The following is a 16,369-nucleotide window of genomic DNA, read 5'->3' on the forward strand; positions in this document are numbered from 1 at the left end:
GAAAAACGTGAAAATGACCGGCGGCCGGCGGGTCCTCTCTCTCTCTTTCTCTCTCCTCTCTCTCTTTCTCTCTCTTCCCCGAGAGTTTTTCAAAATTAAAACCCTGCGTGACACTGTTCATGCCACGTGGACCACTCAGAAGCTGACACGTGGCATTTCACTGTTCACGACCCAAAAACATTAAAATAATACGGTATCCGGTAAACTTCAAACGTCCATAACTTTTTAACCGGATGTCCGATTTAAGCGTGCCGCTAGTCTATGAACTCGTACCGACGAGTACTTTACAACCATACAAGAGTCAACTCACAATTACATCACAAGAAAAAGTCAACTCCCGGCACCTTTTAGACAGTTTACACTTCAACTTGTTTTGCCCATAACTTTCAAACCGTAGCTCCGTTTTCGACGTGCTACTAGTCTACGAACTCAGGGCGTCATGCACTTCGCCACGGTACCCTGGTCAACTCGAAATTCCCACCGAGTCAAAAAGTCAACTTTTGACCCCTTCGGTCAACGGTCAACGGTCAACCTCGGTCAACGTGCACGGATTCCGGTGCGATTCGGGACGGGGTGTTACAGCCTTCCCCCCTTACAAAAATTTCGTCCTCGAAATTTCAGCACGTCACTGGAACAGATACGGGTACTGCTCACGCATCTGTGCTTCGGGTTCCCACGTTGCTTCCTCGACCAAGTGGTTCCGCCATAAGACCTTAACTAGAGGAATAGTCTTGTTGCGTAGTGTGCGTTCCTCGCGATCCAAAATCTGTACTGGCTGCTCCACATACGAAAGATCTTCCCTTATCTCTATATCCGGACTCTCGAGTACGTGCGAAGGGTCTGCAATATACTTCCGTAGCATCGACACATGAAACACGTTGTGTACTCGAGCTAGCTCTTCCGGTAACGCCAACCTATACGCCACCGGGCCAATCCTCTCCGTAACCTCGTAAGGCCCAATATAACGAGGACCCAACTTACCTCGTCGTCCAAAACGTACTACTCCTTTCCATGGAGATAGTTTTAGGAATACCCAATCTCCTACCTCGAATTCCAAATCCTTTCTACGCACATCGGCGTAACTCTTCTGTCTATCTTGGGCAACCTTCAATCGATCCCTAACGATCTTCACCTTGTCCAAGGTCATCCTTAAATACTCAGATCCGACCGCATTAGTTGTTGTAAGGAGCCTCTCTTCTCCTACCTCACTCCAACACAAAGGTGTCCGACACTGCCTCCCATATAAAGCTTCATACGGGGACATTCCAGTACTCGCTTGATAACTGTTGTTGTAGACAAACTCTATCAGTGGCAGTTGTTCATCCCAGCTACCGCTAAATTGCATAATGCAAGACCTTAGCATGTCTTCTAATGTCTGGATTGTGCGCTCTGCTTGTCCATCAGATTGTGGGTGAAAAGCGGTGCTGTAGTTAAGTCTTGCTCCTAGTGCATCAGCCAACTTCCGCCATAGTCGTGAAGTAAAGCGCGGATCTCGATCGGAGACGATGGCTAACGGTACTCCATGAAGACTTACAATGCGTTGCACGAACAACTGGGCTAACTTATCGGGCGAAAAACGTTCTCGTACCGGTAGGAAGTGTGCCGACTTGGTGAGACGATCAATGATTACCCAAATGCCGTCGTACCTTCTAGGTGTGGAAGGAAGCTTGAATACGAAGTCCATGTTGAGTTCTTCCCACTTCCACACGGGAATCGGTAAAGGTTGGAGTAGTCCCGAAGGCTTCTGTCTTTCTGCTTTCACTTGTTGACAAATCAAACATTTTGATACAAAGTCTGCCACTTCTCTCTTCATACCAATCCACCAATAATACTTAACAAGCGTCCGATACATCTTGGTACTCCCAGGATGCATCGCATACATCGAGCTGTGCGCCTCCTCTAAAATCTCCTTCTTGAGTCCTGGAATATCCGGAACACAAAGTCGTCCTTTATACACGAGGGCTCCATCCCTCCTTATGGAAAATTCCGGATCAAGACCTTCTTGTACCTTGCCCTTAATTGTCCTCAACTTAGGATCTTCCATTTGGGTCTCTACTATTCGATCCACCAACACCGGTCGTACCTGGAAGCTAGCCATGAGAACTCCTGAAGGATGCATATGCATTAACACCCCCATCTTCTTCAACTCCACCATGAGAGGTAGTTGGATGACTTGGATGTGAGCAAGGGATCCAGTAGCCTTCTTACTTAAGGCATCTGCCACTACATTCGCCTAATAGTGACTTTAACTTCCCTCTTGTGCAACTTTCCTTCTCATGCCCACTAATTAAGGATATTCAAATTGGTCCACGAGAACACGATCTGCAAGTCTTGGTCATAGTCGAACGCTAACCACAAGGTGCTTCTAAAGCATGCATCCTTAAACCAACAACCAACTCTCGTGACTCGATCAGCACTTTAAAAGGTTAGATTAGAACTTAAGTCTAATTTCCTCAAATACTGGTATCACCAAGTTAAGGTTGAGATTAATTCACTTGTCTTCGATTACCCTCCTAGTACTTACAATTATAAAACCCTTGCTCCTCATTGATTAACCAATAGTCTTAACAACTAAATTCATCAAGGTCATGAATAAAATTCTCAACATCCAAATACCATTCTTGAAAACCCTAAGTTTCCCTCATTTCAAATAAATTCCATGAATCCACACCTCAAGCAATAAGGAATTTAAATCTTAATTCTAGCATCACCACCAATACTATGAACAAATCACTAGATCCTTAACCCAATAAAGTATTCCACACTTCTTAAATTCTAACTCCGTCCCAAAAATCATACTCCTTATCATTGTAAATTATCACCAACAATATCAACCACCTTGAATCGATAAAGCACCACCAATACGAACCTTAAATCTCCAAGGAAATAAGATATCAAGATCTTAGCTTCTAGAATGAAAAATAACCATGCTTAAACATCCAACCATGCCTAAGGAATCATCCTCATCTCATTAACCTCATCAACCACCAAGTAGAACTTTAGTCGCTATCCGGAGCTTGCTTGATTCTCTACACGCTGTCGTACCTTCTCTTTGTGAATGATAGTTTAAGCACGAAATCCATATTTACATCTCCCTACTTTTACTTATCGGTGACCTAAGTACCTTTATTCGGATCTTGCAACTTCCTTTATCATGCCAAACCACCATGTCATCCAGTGAGCATTCCATACGTCTTGGTACCCTTGGGGTGTATCGCATACTTTGAATCGCGTGCTTCCTTTAAGATCTCCTTTTTGAACTCAACGATACCCTGCTTTGGATTCTCGACTGGCGATACTTAACCCTTAAGTCGCTCTTGGAAAAACCATAACATAAAACAAATAATAAAATATATTTTTCAAATATACCTAACTTGCATAGGCAATTGTTAAAACTCCACATTGAAAATCATATCTTAAAATCCATAGCATAAAATAAAATATGCACGCTTGTAATGGAGGTACGTACGACACCTTCTACATGTTACGTAATCCATGATTCCAACTGTCGCCGACACTCTGCTACCAATACAAACCAGGGTGGTTGCCTATATTGGCCGTCCAATTCCCCGGGCTCGTAGGCAACATGATCATGGGGCTAGCTCTACATGGACCACATTGGTTCGCCGCCTCCATATGGTGCAGTATAATATTACACAATATAACATACAAATACATGTACGAACAAAAACCAAAAATACTTGAATAAAACACTTTTAATTTCAAATACCACTTTGAAAAGCATTTAATTTTTTGATAAACGATCGGAAAAATATTTGACGCCTTGAAATCGATCGACACACATCCTTAGGCAATCATCCCTCTTCTCCATGAACGAAACGGATACCATTCACGATGATAAGCTTGACCTTCAAAAAGAAAAGGCATCCTCGACCATCGACTAGGGCATAGGAATTTCCCGTTAGGCTAGATAATCCTAATTGACACCCTCGAAGATTAGAGTTATTCAAACTCGGGCAACGAATTTACTTCGAGACAAACAGAAAGAACGCTTTCACACGGGTAAAACGAGAGATTAAACACGGATAGGATGCACAACAATGCACAGTCCCTTAGGAATACTAGAACCTAGAGCTCTGATACCAACTGTCAGGACCCGTCCAGAATTCCTTCCCCGGAACCCTAGACAGCCCTGATCCCAGGGAAACCCTACCGAACCTTCCAACGGAAAATCCGGCAGAGCCTCCCCTAAGGGATTTACTTACCACAAAATTCCCTGCACTGAAAACACACTTCTAAAATTATCCCCTTATTCCTCCCACAGTACTACAAATCGATTCCACAAATTGCAGCACTTAAAAAAAATAAATACAGTAATCCAGTGCAAAATAAATACAACAAGAGTGAAAGAAATATTACAACTGCAATAAAAGAATAACAGGGTACTGCCGAACTAAAACAGCAAGGAAGATCAAGTCCGCTCCGAGTGAACACCGACAACCTGGTACCTAGAGGAACGGAATTTAAGAGTGTGAGATGCTAATCATCTCAGTGAGCGACCCTACTACTATACCATATAATATCACAGTAATAGGTATAAATAATAATTATTTGGAAATAATATTTTCTCTTAAAACCCTTACAATTCTCTCAGTTGGAAAGGTTCCCCTTTTAAAACAATTTCACAAAACCCTTTATCCATATTCCCCGAAAACCAAGACATCAATTAAATACCAGAAGCGGTAACAATTATATTTTTAATTCCAATTCAGTTTCCAAACATTTTATTTTTAAAACACAGTTCTGAAAATCATTTGATGCACCCACTATATACCAGTGGCGCCAACAGTACCCAGCGTCCCAAGGTACCGCCAGACAGGAGGTTATAGAAAGAAACCGGCATACGGTCGCGTGGCGTCCCACTGCGCCGCTGCTAACCTGGTGTCCCGGCCATGGGGGGGTGGCCGCCCTCTCCGATGGCATGCACAGGACACCCTCATAATATCAACCGCACGCTACTCACACCCACCTGCGCGCTAATCACAACCGTGTGCACACTAACCATATCACATATACCATATCACATAATCAGAACACCAGTACGTGCACGGTGCATCTAAAAATTATAAAATCCATAAATTTAAATCATAAAACAAATTTCACATTTTTCATAAGCATAGCGGGCATAATCCATCCGCTTGAACCGGGAATTTTCCCACAATTTCTTTGTAATCAATGCCATAAATTCCATGATTTTCAAATCCACCAACTCCCAAATCCATCAATTCAAATATCCACATTTTTTCCAAGCATAAATAATTTCTCGAAATATCATAATCAAATCCCATAATATTTTATGGGCATATTTCATAAAAATTGAAATCACCAACATAACCAAATATTTTCCTTGAAATATTTGAAAATCGAATCGTGCCCAATTTACCATTAAAACCACACCAATTTCAAAATCCTCAAAACCATAAAATAATTCCACATGGCATAAATTGGTGAAATACACATTTTCTTAAATCCGATAAATTCACAAATAATTCCACAATAATTCAAATAAATATTTGGCACATAGAAATTAAATTCCAATTATTTAAATCACACATTATATATTCACCAATTAAATTCCCAAAATTAATTTGAAGGTGGGTCACTCACCTTGTGCACGTATCTCAATCAAGATCCTCCGCAGGATCGACTCCGCTACTTGCACGTGCACCTAAAACATCCACAGTACCAAAACCACAAATATTAATATTTTATTCGGGTAATCCCCAAATGGGTACCCGAGGAGCGAACACCAAACGATAACTAAAATTTACGAATGATATACCGAATCGAAGCTCGAGTGGTGCTAATCACAGATCCGGTCTTAATTTCCGATGATCGTACCCGACGGGGTCGGAATTTTATCGGGAAGCTTTTCGGGTTTCGGCTCTGCAATTCTCCCAAACCGTCGCGAATTGGTGGAAACGGAAGTCGGATTTGGGTTCAGGAGGTCGAACACTGCGGACTGGAGCTGGCTGGAATTTTCGGGGTACTCGCCGGAACAGTAATTTCCGGCGGGCCGCCACGTCACCGGCAACCGTCGCCGGAACAGTAATTTCCGACGGTGGCCGTTTGCTGTGAAATTTTGCAGATTTGTAGATCGTGAGGAGAGCAATCCAACGGGACCGACGGTGAGCAAAACGGAGGTCGGACGGCGGAGAAATCACCGTTTGAAGATTTTCGACCCCTCGCCGGAAAACGCTCCGATCCCGGCGCGTCGGTGGTCCGATGGCCGTGATTTTTGGTGGGTAGGCCGGACTTGAGGAGAGGATGCTGGGTGTATGGCGCGTGTACTGTATATCGGCCGGAATAGTGCCGATTCGCGGTGGCCGGCGGTGGAGGGGGAAAAATCGCCGCCAAACTTCGGACGTCCGATCCGGGCGCGTCCGGCGGCCGTTCGCCGTGAAATTTGGAGGTTTTGCCGGAAATGAGGTGGGCAAGCTTTCTGTCTGGCGCGTGTACAGTAACTAGGCCGGAAAAACGTGAAAATGACCGGCGGCCGGCGGGTCCTCTCTCTCTCTTTCTCTCTCCTCTCTCTCTTTCTCTCTCTTCCCCGAGAGTTTTTCAAAATTAAAACCCTGCGTGACACTGTTCATGCCACGTGGACCACTCAGAAGCTGACACGTGGCATTTCACTGTTCACGACCCAAAAACATTAAAATAATACGGTATCCGGTAAACTTCAAACGTCCATAACTTTTTAACCGGATGTCCGATTTAAGCGTGCCGCTAGTCTATGAACTCGTACCGACGAGTACTTTACAACCATACAAGAGTCAACTCACAATTACATCACAAGAAAAAGTCAACTCCCGGCACCTTTTAGACAGTTTACACTTCAACTTGTTTTGCCCATAACTTTCAAACCGTAGCTCCGTTTTCGACGTGCTACTAGTCTACGAACTCAGGGCGTCATGCACTTCGCCACGGTACCCTGGTCAACTCGAAATTCCCACCGAGTCAAAAAGTCAACTTTTGACCCCTTCGGTCAACGGTCAACGGTCAACCTCGGTCAACGTGCACGGATTCCGGTGCGATTCGGGACGGGGTGTTACATTTCTCTGAGAACATTAGCCAAATATCAAATATGCATGTTTGAATTTCATTTTCTGGATAGAAGTAGTTGATGTTTTTGGCCCAACTAGTAAATTTTCTATGGGATTATAAAGCCAATAGTATATTGATACTCATTTTACATCAATAGATGTTTGCAAAATTCTCATTGCTTTCCTGGGTACTAATTGGAGTCTATGATTTTGTCAAAAAGTTTATTAAGTATGTATTTTTTTATTTGATGAAGTTTATTAAGTTTATAATCGATATTTATTGGTTAAACCAAATAGGGAATATACTTTCAAATTGAAGGTTCAAATTTTGACCCTAATAAAATTTCCCTTTATAAATATTAACCATGAAAAAATGAGCTAAATCTATTTTTTGGTTCTCTGCAACTGAAAAAAAGATTTTAATCCATGCTGGCATCTATTCTTTGGTTCTCTGCAACTGAAAAAAGGATTTTAATCCATGCTGGCATAGTAGTAGTAGTTGTCATTTTCATAGTCATTATTATGGTGATAGATATAATCTGAAAGTTTTCTTGTTATACTTGAAAAATGAACATTAATAATCACTTTATAACCAATTAACCACAAAACATTTTTTATTATTATTATTTTTGGTTGCATTATCTATTTAGTATTTGATAATAGAGTCAGATTTTTTTTCTAAAAGAAAAAAAACAAATTCCTTCTCAACACAAGTAGCGTTTGCAAAAATTGATTAGTGGAATAAATCCAGTGGTTGCATGCAACAACATCTCAATAAATGAAAGTACAAAAATATTTGACATTTCAACTAATTTGGGAGATATTTTGCTGCGAGATCTTTCAACTAATTTGGAAGATTGCATAGATATTTAGCCATCTTATACCTCTTATAGCTTGGGAAATAAAAAAATTATATATGTGCATATGTGTGAATATATTTTTCTTTGTGATTTGGAAACAAAAAATTATATACATGTTTATTATAAGGTTGTTACAATATTTTATTTTAATATATAATTTTTTTTTGTTTGAAAACATGGATGGACTTCAAATAAATCTTGAATCAAGTAGCCTTGAAATGCCTATTAATTTAGAAGATGTTGCAAGTCCTATGGAGGGAGTCACAAGTGGGCATAAAGTGAAACGCAAGAGAAAACTCACTTCAAAGGTTTGGTCTTACTTTGATGTGCTTCCTTTGGATGTTGATGGTAAGCAAAAATGTAAATGTAAAGATTGTGGTACCATTTATCTTTGTGATAGTAAATATGGAACGGAAAATTTGATGCGTCATTTGAAAAATTGTGTGAAAAGAGACACTCGTGATATTGGTCAATTATTGATATCTCAAGATAGAGGGACTATCTCATTGAATGCATCTAAATTTGACTTTGAGCATTTTTGAGAATTGGTAACTTCGGCCATAATCATGCATGATTTGCCTTTCCAATTTGTTAAGTATGAGGGAATTAGAACCATATTTCAATATTTACATCCTGATATACAACTTGTTTATAGAAATACTGCTAAGTCGGATGTTCTTAAAATGCATTTGAAGGAAAAATGTAGGATAAAATGCATGTTGGATGCAACTCCTGGTAGAATTTGTTTGACTTCTGATTTATGGACTTCTGCAACTACTGATGGATATATATGTCTTACTTGCCATTTCATTGACAAAGAGTGGATCTTGCAAAAAAGAGTCTTAAATTTCTATTATATGCCACCTCCACATATCGGTATAGCATTGGCAGAAAAACTATACTCTTTGTTGTGTGAATGGGGAATTGAGACAAAGTTATTTTCTTTAACTTTGGATAATGCTTCTGCCAATGATGTCTCTGTTGATATGTTAGTTACTCAATTGCAATTAAAGGGGGCTGTAGTTTGTGATGGTGATTATTTTCATCTTAGATATTGTGCTCATATCATTAATTTGGTAATACAAAATGGGTTGAAAGATATTGATAATGTTGTTCATAAGATTCGGGAAAGTATTAAATATGTAAGAGGGTTACAAGTAAGAAAACAGAAGTTTTTAGAATGTGTTAAATTGTTGTCAATGGACTCTAAGAGAGGTTTGAGACAAGATGTGCCTATTAGATGGAACTCTACATATTTAATGCTTGAAAGTGCATTGTACTATCGACGTGCCTTTTGTCATTTGGAACTAAGTGATTCAAATTATAAGAGTTGTTCTTCTAGTCATGAGTGGGAGAAGATTGAAAAGATAAGTAGATTCTTGGGTTTGTTTTATGATATCACTTGCATATTTTGGAGCACTAAATATCCTACTTCAAATTTGTACTTTTCCTCGGTTTTCTTTTGTTATGTTACATTGAAGGAAAATATTGAAAGTGAGGATGATTACTTGAGAACCATGGCTAATCAAATGCTTAAAAAATTTGAGAAGTATTGGTCAGAATTTAGTTTGATATTAACCATTGCAGTGGTTGTGGATCCTCGATATAAGCTTCAATTTGTAGATTGGTGTTATAGAAAAATTTATGGAGCAAGTGGATCTAGTGAGTTTATACGTGTGAAGAGCAAATTATTTTCAATATTTAAGGAGTATGTTCAAAAAAGATCTTTGACATCTTCTACACATTCTTTGGATAAAGAAAAGAGTAACACATCTTGTGGTGTTGGAGAAGATGTCATTTCTTTTAGAAAGACAGCTAGTTCCATTTTAAAGGTAAATAACTCTTAAATTTTTTATTAATTTTAATTGTTTGTATTTGTGTTAATTAGTGATTATTTATAATTTTTTGAAAAATAATCTTATTGAAATTTTTATTTTCTAACAATGTAGGAATTTAATATTTGTGAAATTGAAGAGTTAGGTGCCAATACACAAAAATCACAATTGGAGCTTTATTTAGAGGAGCCAAAGATGGTTACTGAAATTGAATTGAATGTGCTTGATTATTGGAAAGCAAATCAGTTTCGTTATCCTGAAGTTGCTTCAATGGCTCGTGATCTACTGAGTATCCCTATATCCACTGTTGTTTCTGAATCTGCTTTTAGCATTGGTGGACGAGTATTAGATCAATTTCGTAGTTCATTAAAGCATAGCACTGTTGAAGCAATAGTTTGTACAAGAAATTGGTTATTTGGGGAAAGAGGTAATTATTTTTATTAATGTTTTCTTTATTTCATTTGCATATATTAATAATTTTTTTGTTTCACTAATTTATTTTATTAATAATGTTTTTGTTTCACTAATTTATGGAATGCAAGAAAAATTTCAAGCACAACTTGAGGATCTTACTGAAGATGTTTTGAGCTGTGATATTAATAAAGAAGAATCTTCAAGTCAATGCTCTAATTATGCCAATACCCAAGCATAAGGTAATATCAATGTTAAAATTTATTTAATTTATTTTATCCTATTTTAACATTTTAACTTTTGTATTATATTTAATTGATTTTTTTTTATTTACTTTGATATTATGACCTCAGGCTGGATTGTTGAGCACCAAAAATTGACATATTTGGTTTGGAATTTGGACATCGATAAATAAATTTGGAGCATAATGATAGTTATGTCCTTTTTCCTTTGGTTTTATATGTATTATGGTAACAATTTGATACCATTTATTTTATTTTGTATTAGTGTTTTACTATTATTAGGACATTAAAATTTATATTGGTGTATTGAATTTGTCTTTTTTAGCACATATTAAGACTTATGTATTGTGAATTATAATTTTTGGCATTTTAAACAAGTTATTTTAATAAATATGTTAGTTTTCAGGTTAATAGGTTAATTTTCGGGTTAACGGGTTAATAGGTTACTTTTCGGGTTAATAGGTCAATTTCAGGTTAACGGGTTAGTAGGTTAACACGACCCGTTAAAATAATCGTGTTAAACAGATCGTGTCGTGTTGACCTGTTTATAAACAGGTCGGGTTAGTGTTTTGGATACCTGATACGATTAATAAATGGGTCGTGTTCTGGTTAGGCATTTTTGACACGATTATTAAATGGGTTGACACGAACACGACCCATGAATACGAATTGCCAGGTATAGTTTCATGTCTCGCAACTGGTGCAAACATATCTCCATAATCAATACTGGGTTGCTGCACATAACCTTTAACTACCAATCTTGCTTTATGCTTATTTATTGTACCATCAGCATTGACCTTGGTCCTAAATATCCATTTCACTCCAATGGCCTTTTTGCCTTGGGGTTTGTTCACCAATTCCCAAGTTTTGTTTTTTCTTATCATATTGATTTCCGTTTTCATGGCCTCTATCCATGTCTTAAACTGATTTACGTCATTGAAAGTAATTGGATCACACAATGCTAGGTTGCATCTTTCATATTCATCAGTCAAGGGTCTTATAACTCGGATATCGGACAGGGATCTTGTATCTCGGACATCAGACAGGAGTCTTATAGCTCAGACATCGGATAGGGGTCTTGTATCTCGGATATCGAATATGGATCTTATATCTCAGATATCAAGTGTCTTGTATCTCGGACACTTCTCTCGGATGCATCAGTGAAGGGTTTTGTATCTTGGATGCTTATCTTGGATGCATTAGTCAGAGGTCTTGTACCTCGAATGCTTATCTCAGATGCATCAGTCAAAGGTCTTGTACCTCAGATGCTTTTTTCATATACATCAGTTAAGGATCTTGTACCTCGGATTCCAATAGCATCTTCATCATTTGAATCATTCTCCTCCTGAATCTCGTCATGTTCTTGGACAAAATTCTTTTCTGAGACTTGAACTTCACTTTTTTCCCAATTCCAAACAGCAGCTTCATCTACTTTAACATTTCTACTAACAATTAGCTTGTTAGTTTTCAAATGATATACTCTGTACCCTTTTGTGTTGCTGCTGTAACCAACAAAAATTCCCATATCATCTTTTTGATCCAACTTATCTCTCTTAATTTCAGGAACATGTGTATAACAAATGCTCCTGAATATTTTCAAATGCTCCACAGTAGGCTTGACCCAATACCACACCTCATATGAAGTTTTAAACTCCAATGCTTTAGTTGGTAATCTATTTAGCAAATACATTGAGGTGTTCACTGCTTCAGCCCAAAACTTCTTTGATAATTGCTTCTCAAACAACAAGCATCTACACATGTCCATAATAGTCCTGTTCTTCCTCTCACGAATCCCATTTTGCTGAGGAGTATAGGGAGAGGTCAGCTGATGTTGAATTCCAGCTTCTTTGCATTGCAACTCAAACTTTTGAGCTGTATATTCAGTTCCATTATCAGATCGTATCACCTTGATGCTACATTTTGCTTGATTTTCTACCAGTGCTTTAAAGCTGGTGAAAATCTCAGCAACTTCAGATTTTTGTTTCAAAAAATACGCCCAACACATTCTGGAGAAATCGTCTATGAAAGTGAGAAAATATCTACTACCGTTGATAGAATTCTCACTCATAGGTCCATATACATCACTATGAATTAACTGAAGCTTTTCAGAGGCTCTCCAAGTGGCTTTCAAAGGGAATGGCAGCCTTTGTTGCTTACCAAGCTGACACACTTCTAGGTTTTTGCTAACAGCAAGCATATTCTCCACCAATTTCTTTTCATGCATTAGATTCAAGGAGTCATAGTTAAAATAACCAAGTCTTTTATGCCACACCTTAGATTCATAACTAGTTTTGGCATAAAAAAAACATTATTTCCCTTCTTGTTCCACTCTACCATAAAACTTTTATCTTTCATTCCAACATTTAGAATTTCACTTCCATGTTGATCATATATTATGCAAGACTTATCTTGAAAATTCAAAGAATATCTATTTTTAAGCATTTGTCCCACACTTAATAAGCTTTGATTAATTTTGGGTACATATAACACATTTGAAATGAGTTTAGTACCTGTTGAAGTTTCCACAGCCACTTCTCCTTTGCCTTGAACTTGAATAAAATCTGCATTTCCTATTTGGACTTTGGAAACAAAGCTTTTATCAAAAGTCTTGAAAAGATCAGTATCATGAGTCATATGTTGAGTGCAGCCACTATCCACCAATCAAGCTTCTTTGCTGTCGTTTTCTGCATAACATGTAGCAACAAACAGCCTTTCCTCACTTTGACGTGCTTCATCAACAACTTGTACTTGGTGTGCTTGTTGCACTGGCCCTCCTTTGTTTTTGCAAACTTTTTCAATATGTCCAAGTTGTTTGCAAGCTCTACATTGAACATTAGGCCTAAACCAACAACATTTTTCAGGATGGTTGTCCTTTTTGCAATGAGAGCATTTCATAAACTTCTTTCTTTCACCTTCTCTGCTTGTACCAGCACCATGTTTTCCTTTGACATTACTTTTTCCACTTTACTGCTTCCTTTGATTATTATTTGCTGGAGCCTTACCTTTTTGTAATGCTAAAAAAGAACTTTCTGAGGTTTTTTTTTGTCTTATAGATCTTCTTTGTTCAGTTGCTTGTAAAGCATTAACAAGTTCTGACAAAGAAATCTGATTCATGTCTTTTGACTCCTCTAAGGATGAGATCTTTACTTCGAACTTTTCTGGTAAGCTGACCAGTAGTTTCTCCACCAGTCTTCTATCTCCTAGCTCCTCTCCAAGAATTCTGATATGGTTTATTAACTTCATAAGTTTGTCAATAAAGTCTTTTACCAACTCAGAATCCTTCATTCTTAAAGTTTCGAACTCCCTCTTTAAGTTCAATACCTGCATTTGTTTTGTTCTTGCACTTTCCTGGAACTCTTCTTTCAGCTTGTCCCAGACCTCTTTAGCTATAGTGCAAGCCATAATTCTGGTGAACATCACTTCTGAAACACCAGCATGTAAGGCAGATAAAGCCTTAAACTTTTTAGCAACCTCCTCATTATGTGGCTTTATTTGAGTGATAGTGGGATTTGTTGTCAAAGGGGGAGGATTTCTTTCGGTCTCTACTACTTCCCACAAGTCAAAAGCTTGAAGGTAAGCTTTCATTTTTATAAACCACATGGCATAATTTTCTCCAGAAAATATAGGAGGTGATGGAGCAGAAAAATGAGTTGAAGCCATTTAACAAGGAAGAAAAGGTAGAAGGAAGGTTTCTATATTTTTTGCTATTTCACTCACAGCCCCACTAAGATCATTAGAGCTCTGATACCATTTGTTGGATTTTTAGAACAAAAAACATAGCAAAAATGAAAGAGAAAGAAGCTTAAACTGGTGTGTTCTTCCACCCCGTTCATTTTGGACATAACATATAACCACAAGTTTTCAGAAAAACTAAACCACCTAAGTTTCACCTACTACTGCAGTAATCATATTGCCAAAAGACAAGTCATACTTTGGGTACCTAATACAACAGTGGTTTTATCAAAAAATGAAAGTACAGTAACTAATCATTACAAAACAACTTATGACAGCAACAAAAGTGACATTACACTAACATTAAGTGCATTTAAAAGCTTAGTTTCCGCAGAATCAGAGAAGATTTCTGGATATGGATATTCATTTTCATTTTTTTTCTTGCCTCACTGAATTATGCAGACATCATGGATGCGCCTGTATTGAGAACATCAACAGAAAGAACATTTAAAGAAGAAGTTATATCAGGTACCCATGTCGGAAAAGAATCATGGATGACCAAATCTGGTCTTAGTGTTTAAAGGATATTGGAAAAATTAGGGCTTGCCATGTCGAATGCACTATAGAGTGTGGACAAGAGATGGGGGTGGTAGGCCTTTGTGTAGTGGTGAGGAGGGAGTGAAGGAAGTGGTGGAAGATGAAGCTCCACTAGTTGTATAGAATTGAAAAATTTTGGATCAGACATATTCTAAACTGTTCAAGTATATGTGGGTTTGTGAGTTTCACATACTGAAAGCATAAATTTTGGTGTTCCAATTATAGCAGCTCCAATACAATACAAACAGACACTGAATGCTAGACTAATAGAGGACTGTGGGATCGGTTTGGAGGCTGTGAGGAATAATAATTGTGGTCATCAAAGGGAAAATATAGCAAAAGATATCAGACAAGAGGAAAACAGGGGAGGGATATTCAAAGGAAAGCTAAAGAAATGAGTGTAAACATTTATTTAAAAAAAAAAAAAAATCCATGGATCATCCATTCAAACTCTTTTGAAACCCATTCAAGATTTTGCAAATTTGCGCATGTCAGTTCATGTGATAATATTTAAAATACAGTATTAATAAAAGTCTAATCAAATATAAAACTCAAAATTTATATTTCAATAATCTATATTATAAGTGAGAAGAGAAGGATCATCCGTATTTGGTCAAAGTCTTTTATGATAATTGGGTTGTACATTATTATTGAGTATTTTGTTGATGGATCGTGATACTCGTTTTTGGGGGTTTGTTTTTACAGATTGTGTAATTGATAGACTGTGGTACTCCTTTTCCTTTGTTAATTTTTTCCATTGGAATTTTTACTTTAAAGGTCATAAGGAAGCCAAAGTCTCGGAATTTTTATAAGGAGTTTTATAAAAGGTTTTATTGGTGTATGGTGATATTTGTATACTTTTTATTTTCCGTTAATCAAAAAGTTTTTAAGAGCTGTCAACATAATTAAGGATGTCCTAATTGTTTTTTTAGTAATATTATTCACTGAGTATATTTGTTGAGTAGTATATATATATATATATATATATATATTTTGAATGGTTATTGTGTATTTATTATAGTCAGTCTTGCATTAATAATAATATCCATCTACTATTTCAGTTTTTGTTTAACTTAGCATCCCCAGTTTTAAGTGGAAACATAAGATTGGGCCAACATCATAATTTTTTTCTTACACTTTTAAATTTTATTTGTAATATATATTAGTAAATAGCAAAAGAGACCGTCTAATTGCAATATGATAATGTACTACTCTATATCCGATTGATAATCTAGCAAGTAATATTTGGGAAAACATCAAAAGCATCCCCACAACTTTTCTGCATTAGAAAAAGTGCTATATGGAGCATGGATACAATATCTAAAAGGTATATGCAGCTGCATCATGTAACAGGTTTTCCTTCAAGTTTTGGGATGTGCTTTTTAGTTTAGACAAACCCATTAAAAACCTTCAATCTTATTAAAAAACGAAAATGAATAACCATTAGTCATTTATAATAATAATAATAACAATAACAATTAACCAGTGATAGAAGTTATACATTGGACTGTCCCCAACCCGGCCCAAATTCAAAACTTTGGATTCGTTCTGGTTGTAGATTGTACTCGGGCCTGACCAATGTTTCAAAACTTAAGTTCAGTATCTAGCCGTATGGGTATTGAGCCCGGCCCATTATTGACCTTCAATCACAAAATTAATTTTTAATTCCGTTAATCGCTGATCGCAAA

General features: G+C 37.4%; 1 protein-coding gene across 1 annotated transcript; it reads left to right on the forward strand.

Moving 5' to 3' along the window:
* The first annotated feature begins 8,490 nt into the window (after positions 1-8,490).
* Positions 8,491-9,771, forward strand: LOC132805041 (zinc finger BED domain-containing protein RICESLEEPER 2-like). The gene has a single exon (XM_060819792.1). The coding sequence runs from the start codon at positions 8,491-8,493 to the stop codon at positions 9,769-9,771; it is 1,281 nt and encodes a 426-aa protein (XP_060675775.1).
* Positions 9,772-16,369: the final 6,598 nt, after the last annotated feature.

Source organism: Ziziphus jujuba, chromosome 8 (genome assembly GCF_031755915.1).
Source record: "Ziziphus jujuba cultivar Dongzao chromosome 8, ASM3175591v1".
Taxonomy (NCBI): domain Eukaryota; kingdom Viridiplantae; phylum Streptophyta; class Magnoliopsida; order Rosales; family Rhamnaceae; genus Ziziphus; species Ziziphus jujuba.

What these genes read in the sequence shown, in the direction of transcription:
- LOC132805041 (XM_060819792.1), top strand. Translation starts at nt 8,491, where the DNA reads ATGCATGATTTGCCTTTCCAATTTGTTAAGTATGAGGGAATTAGAACC.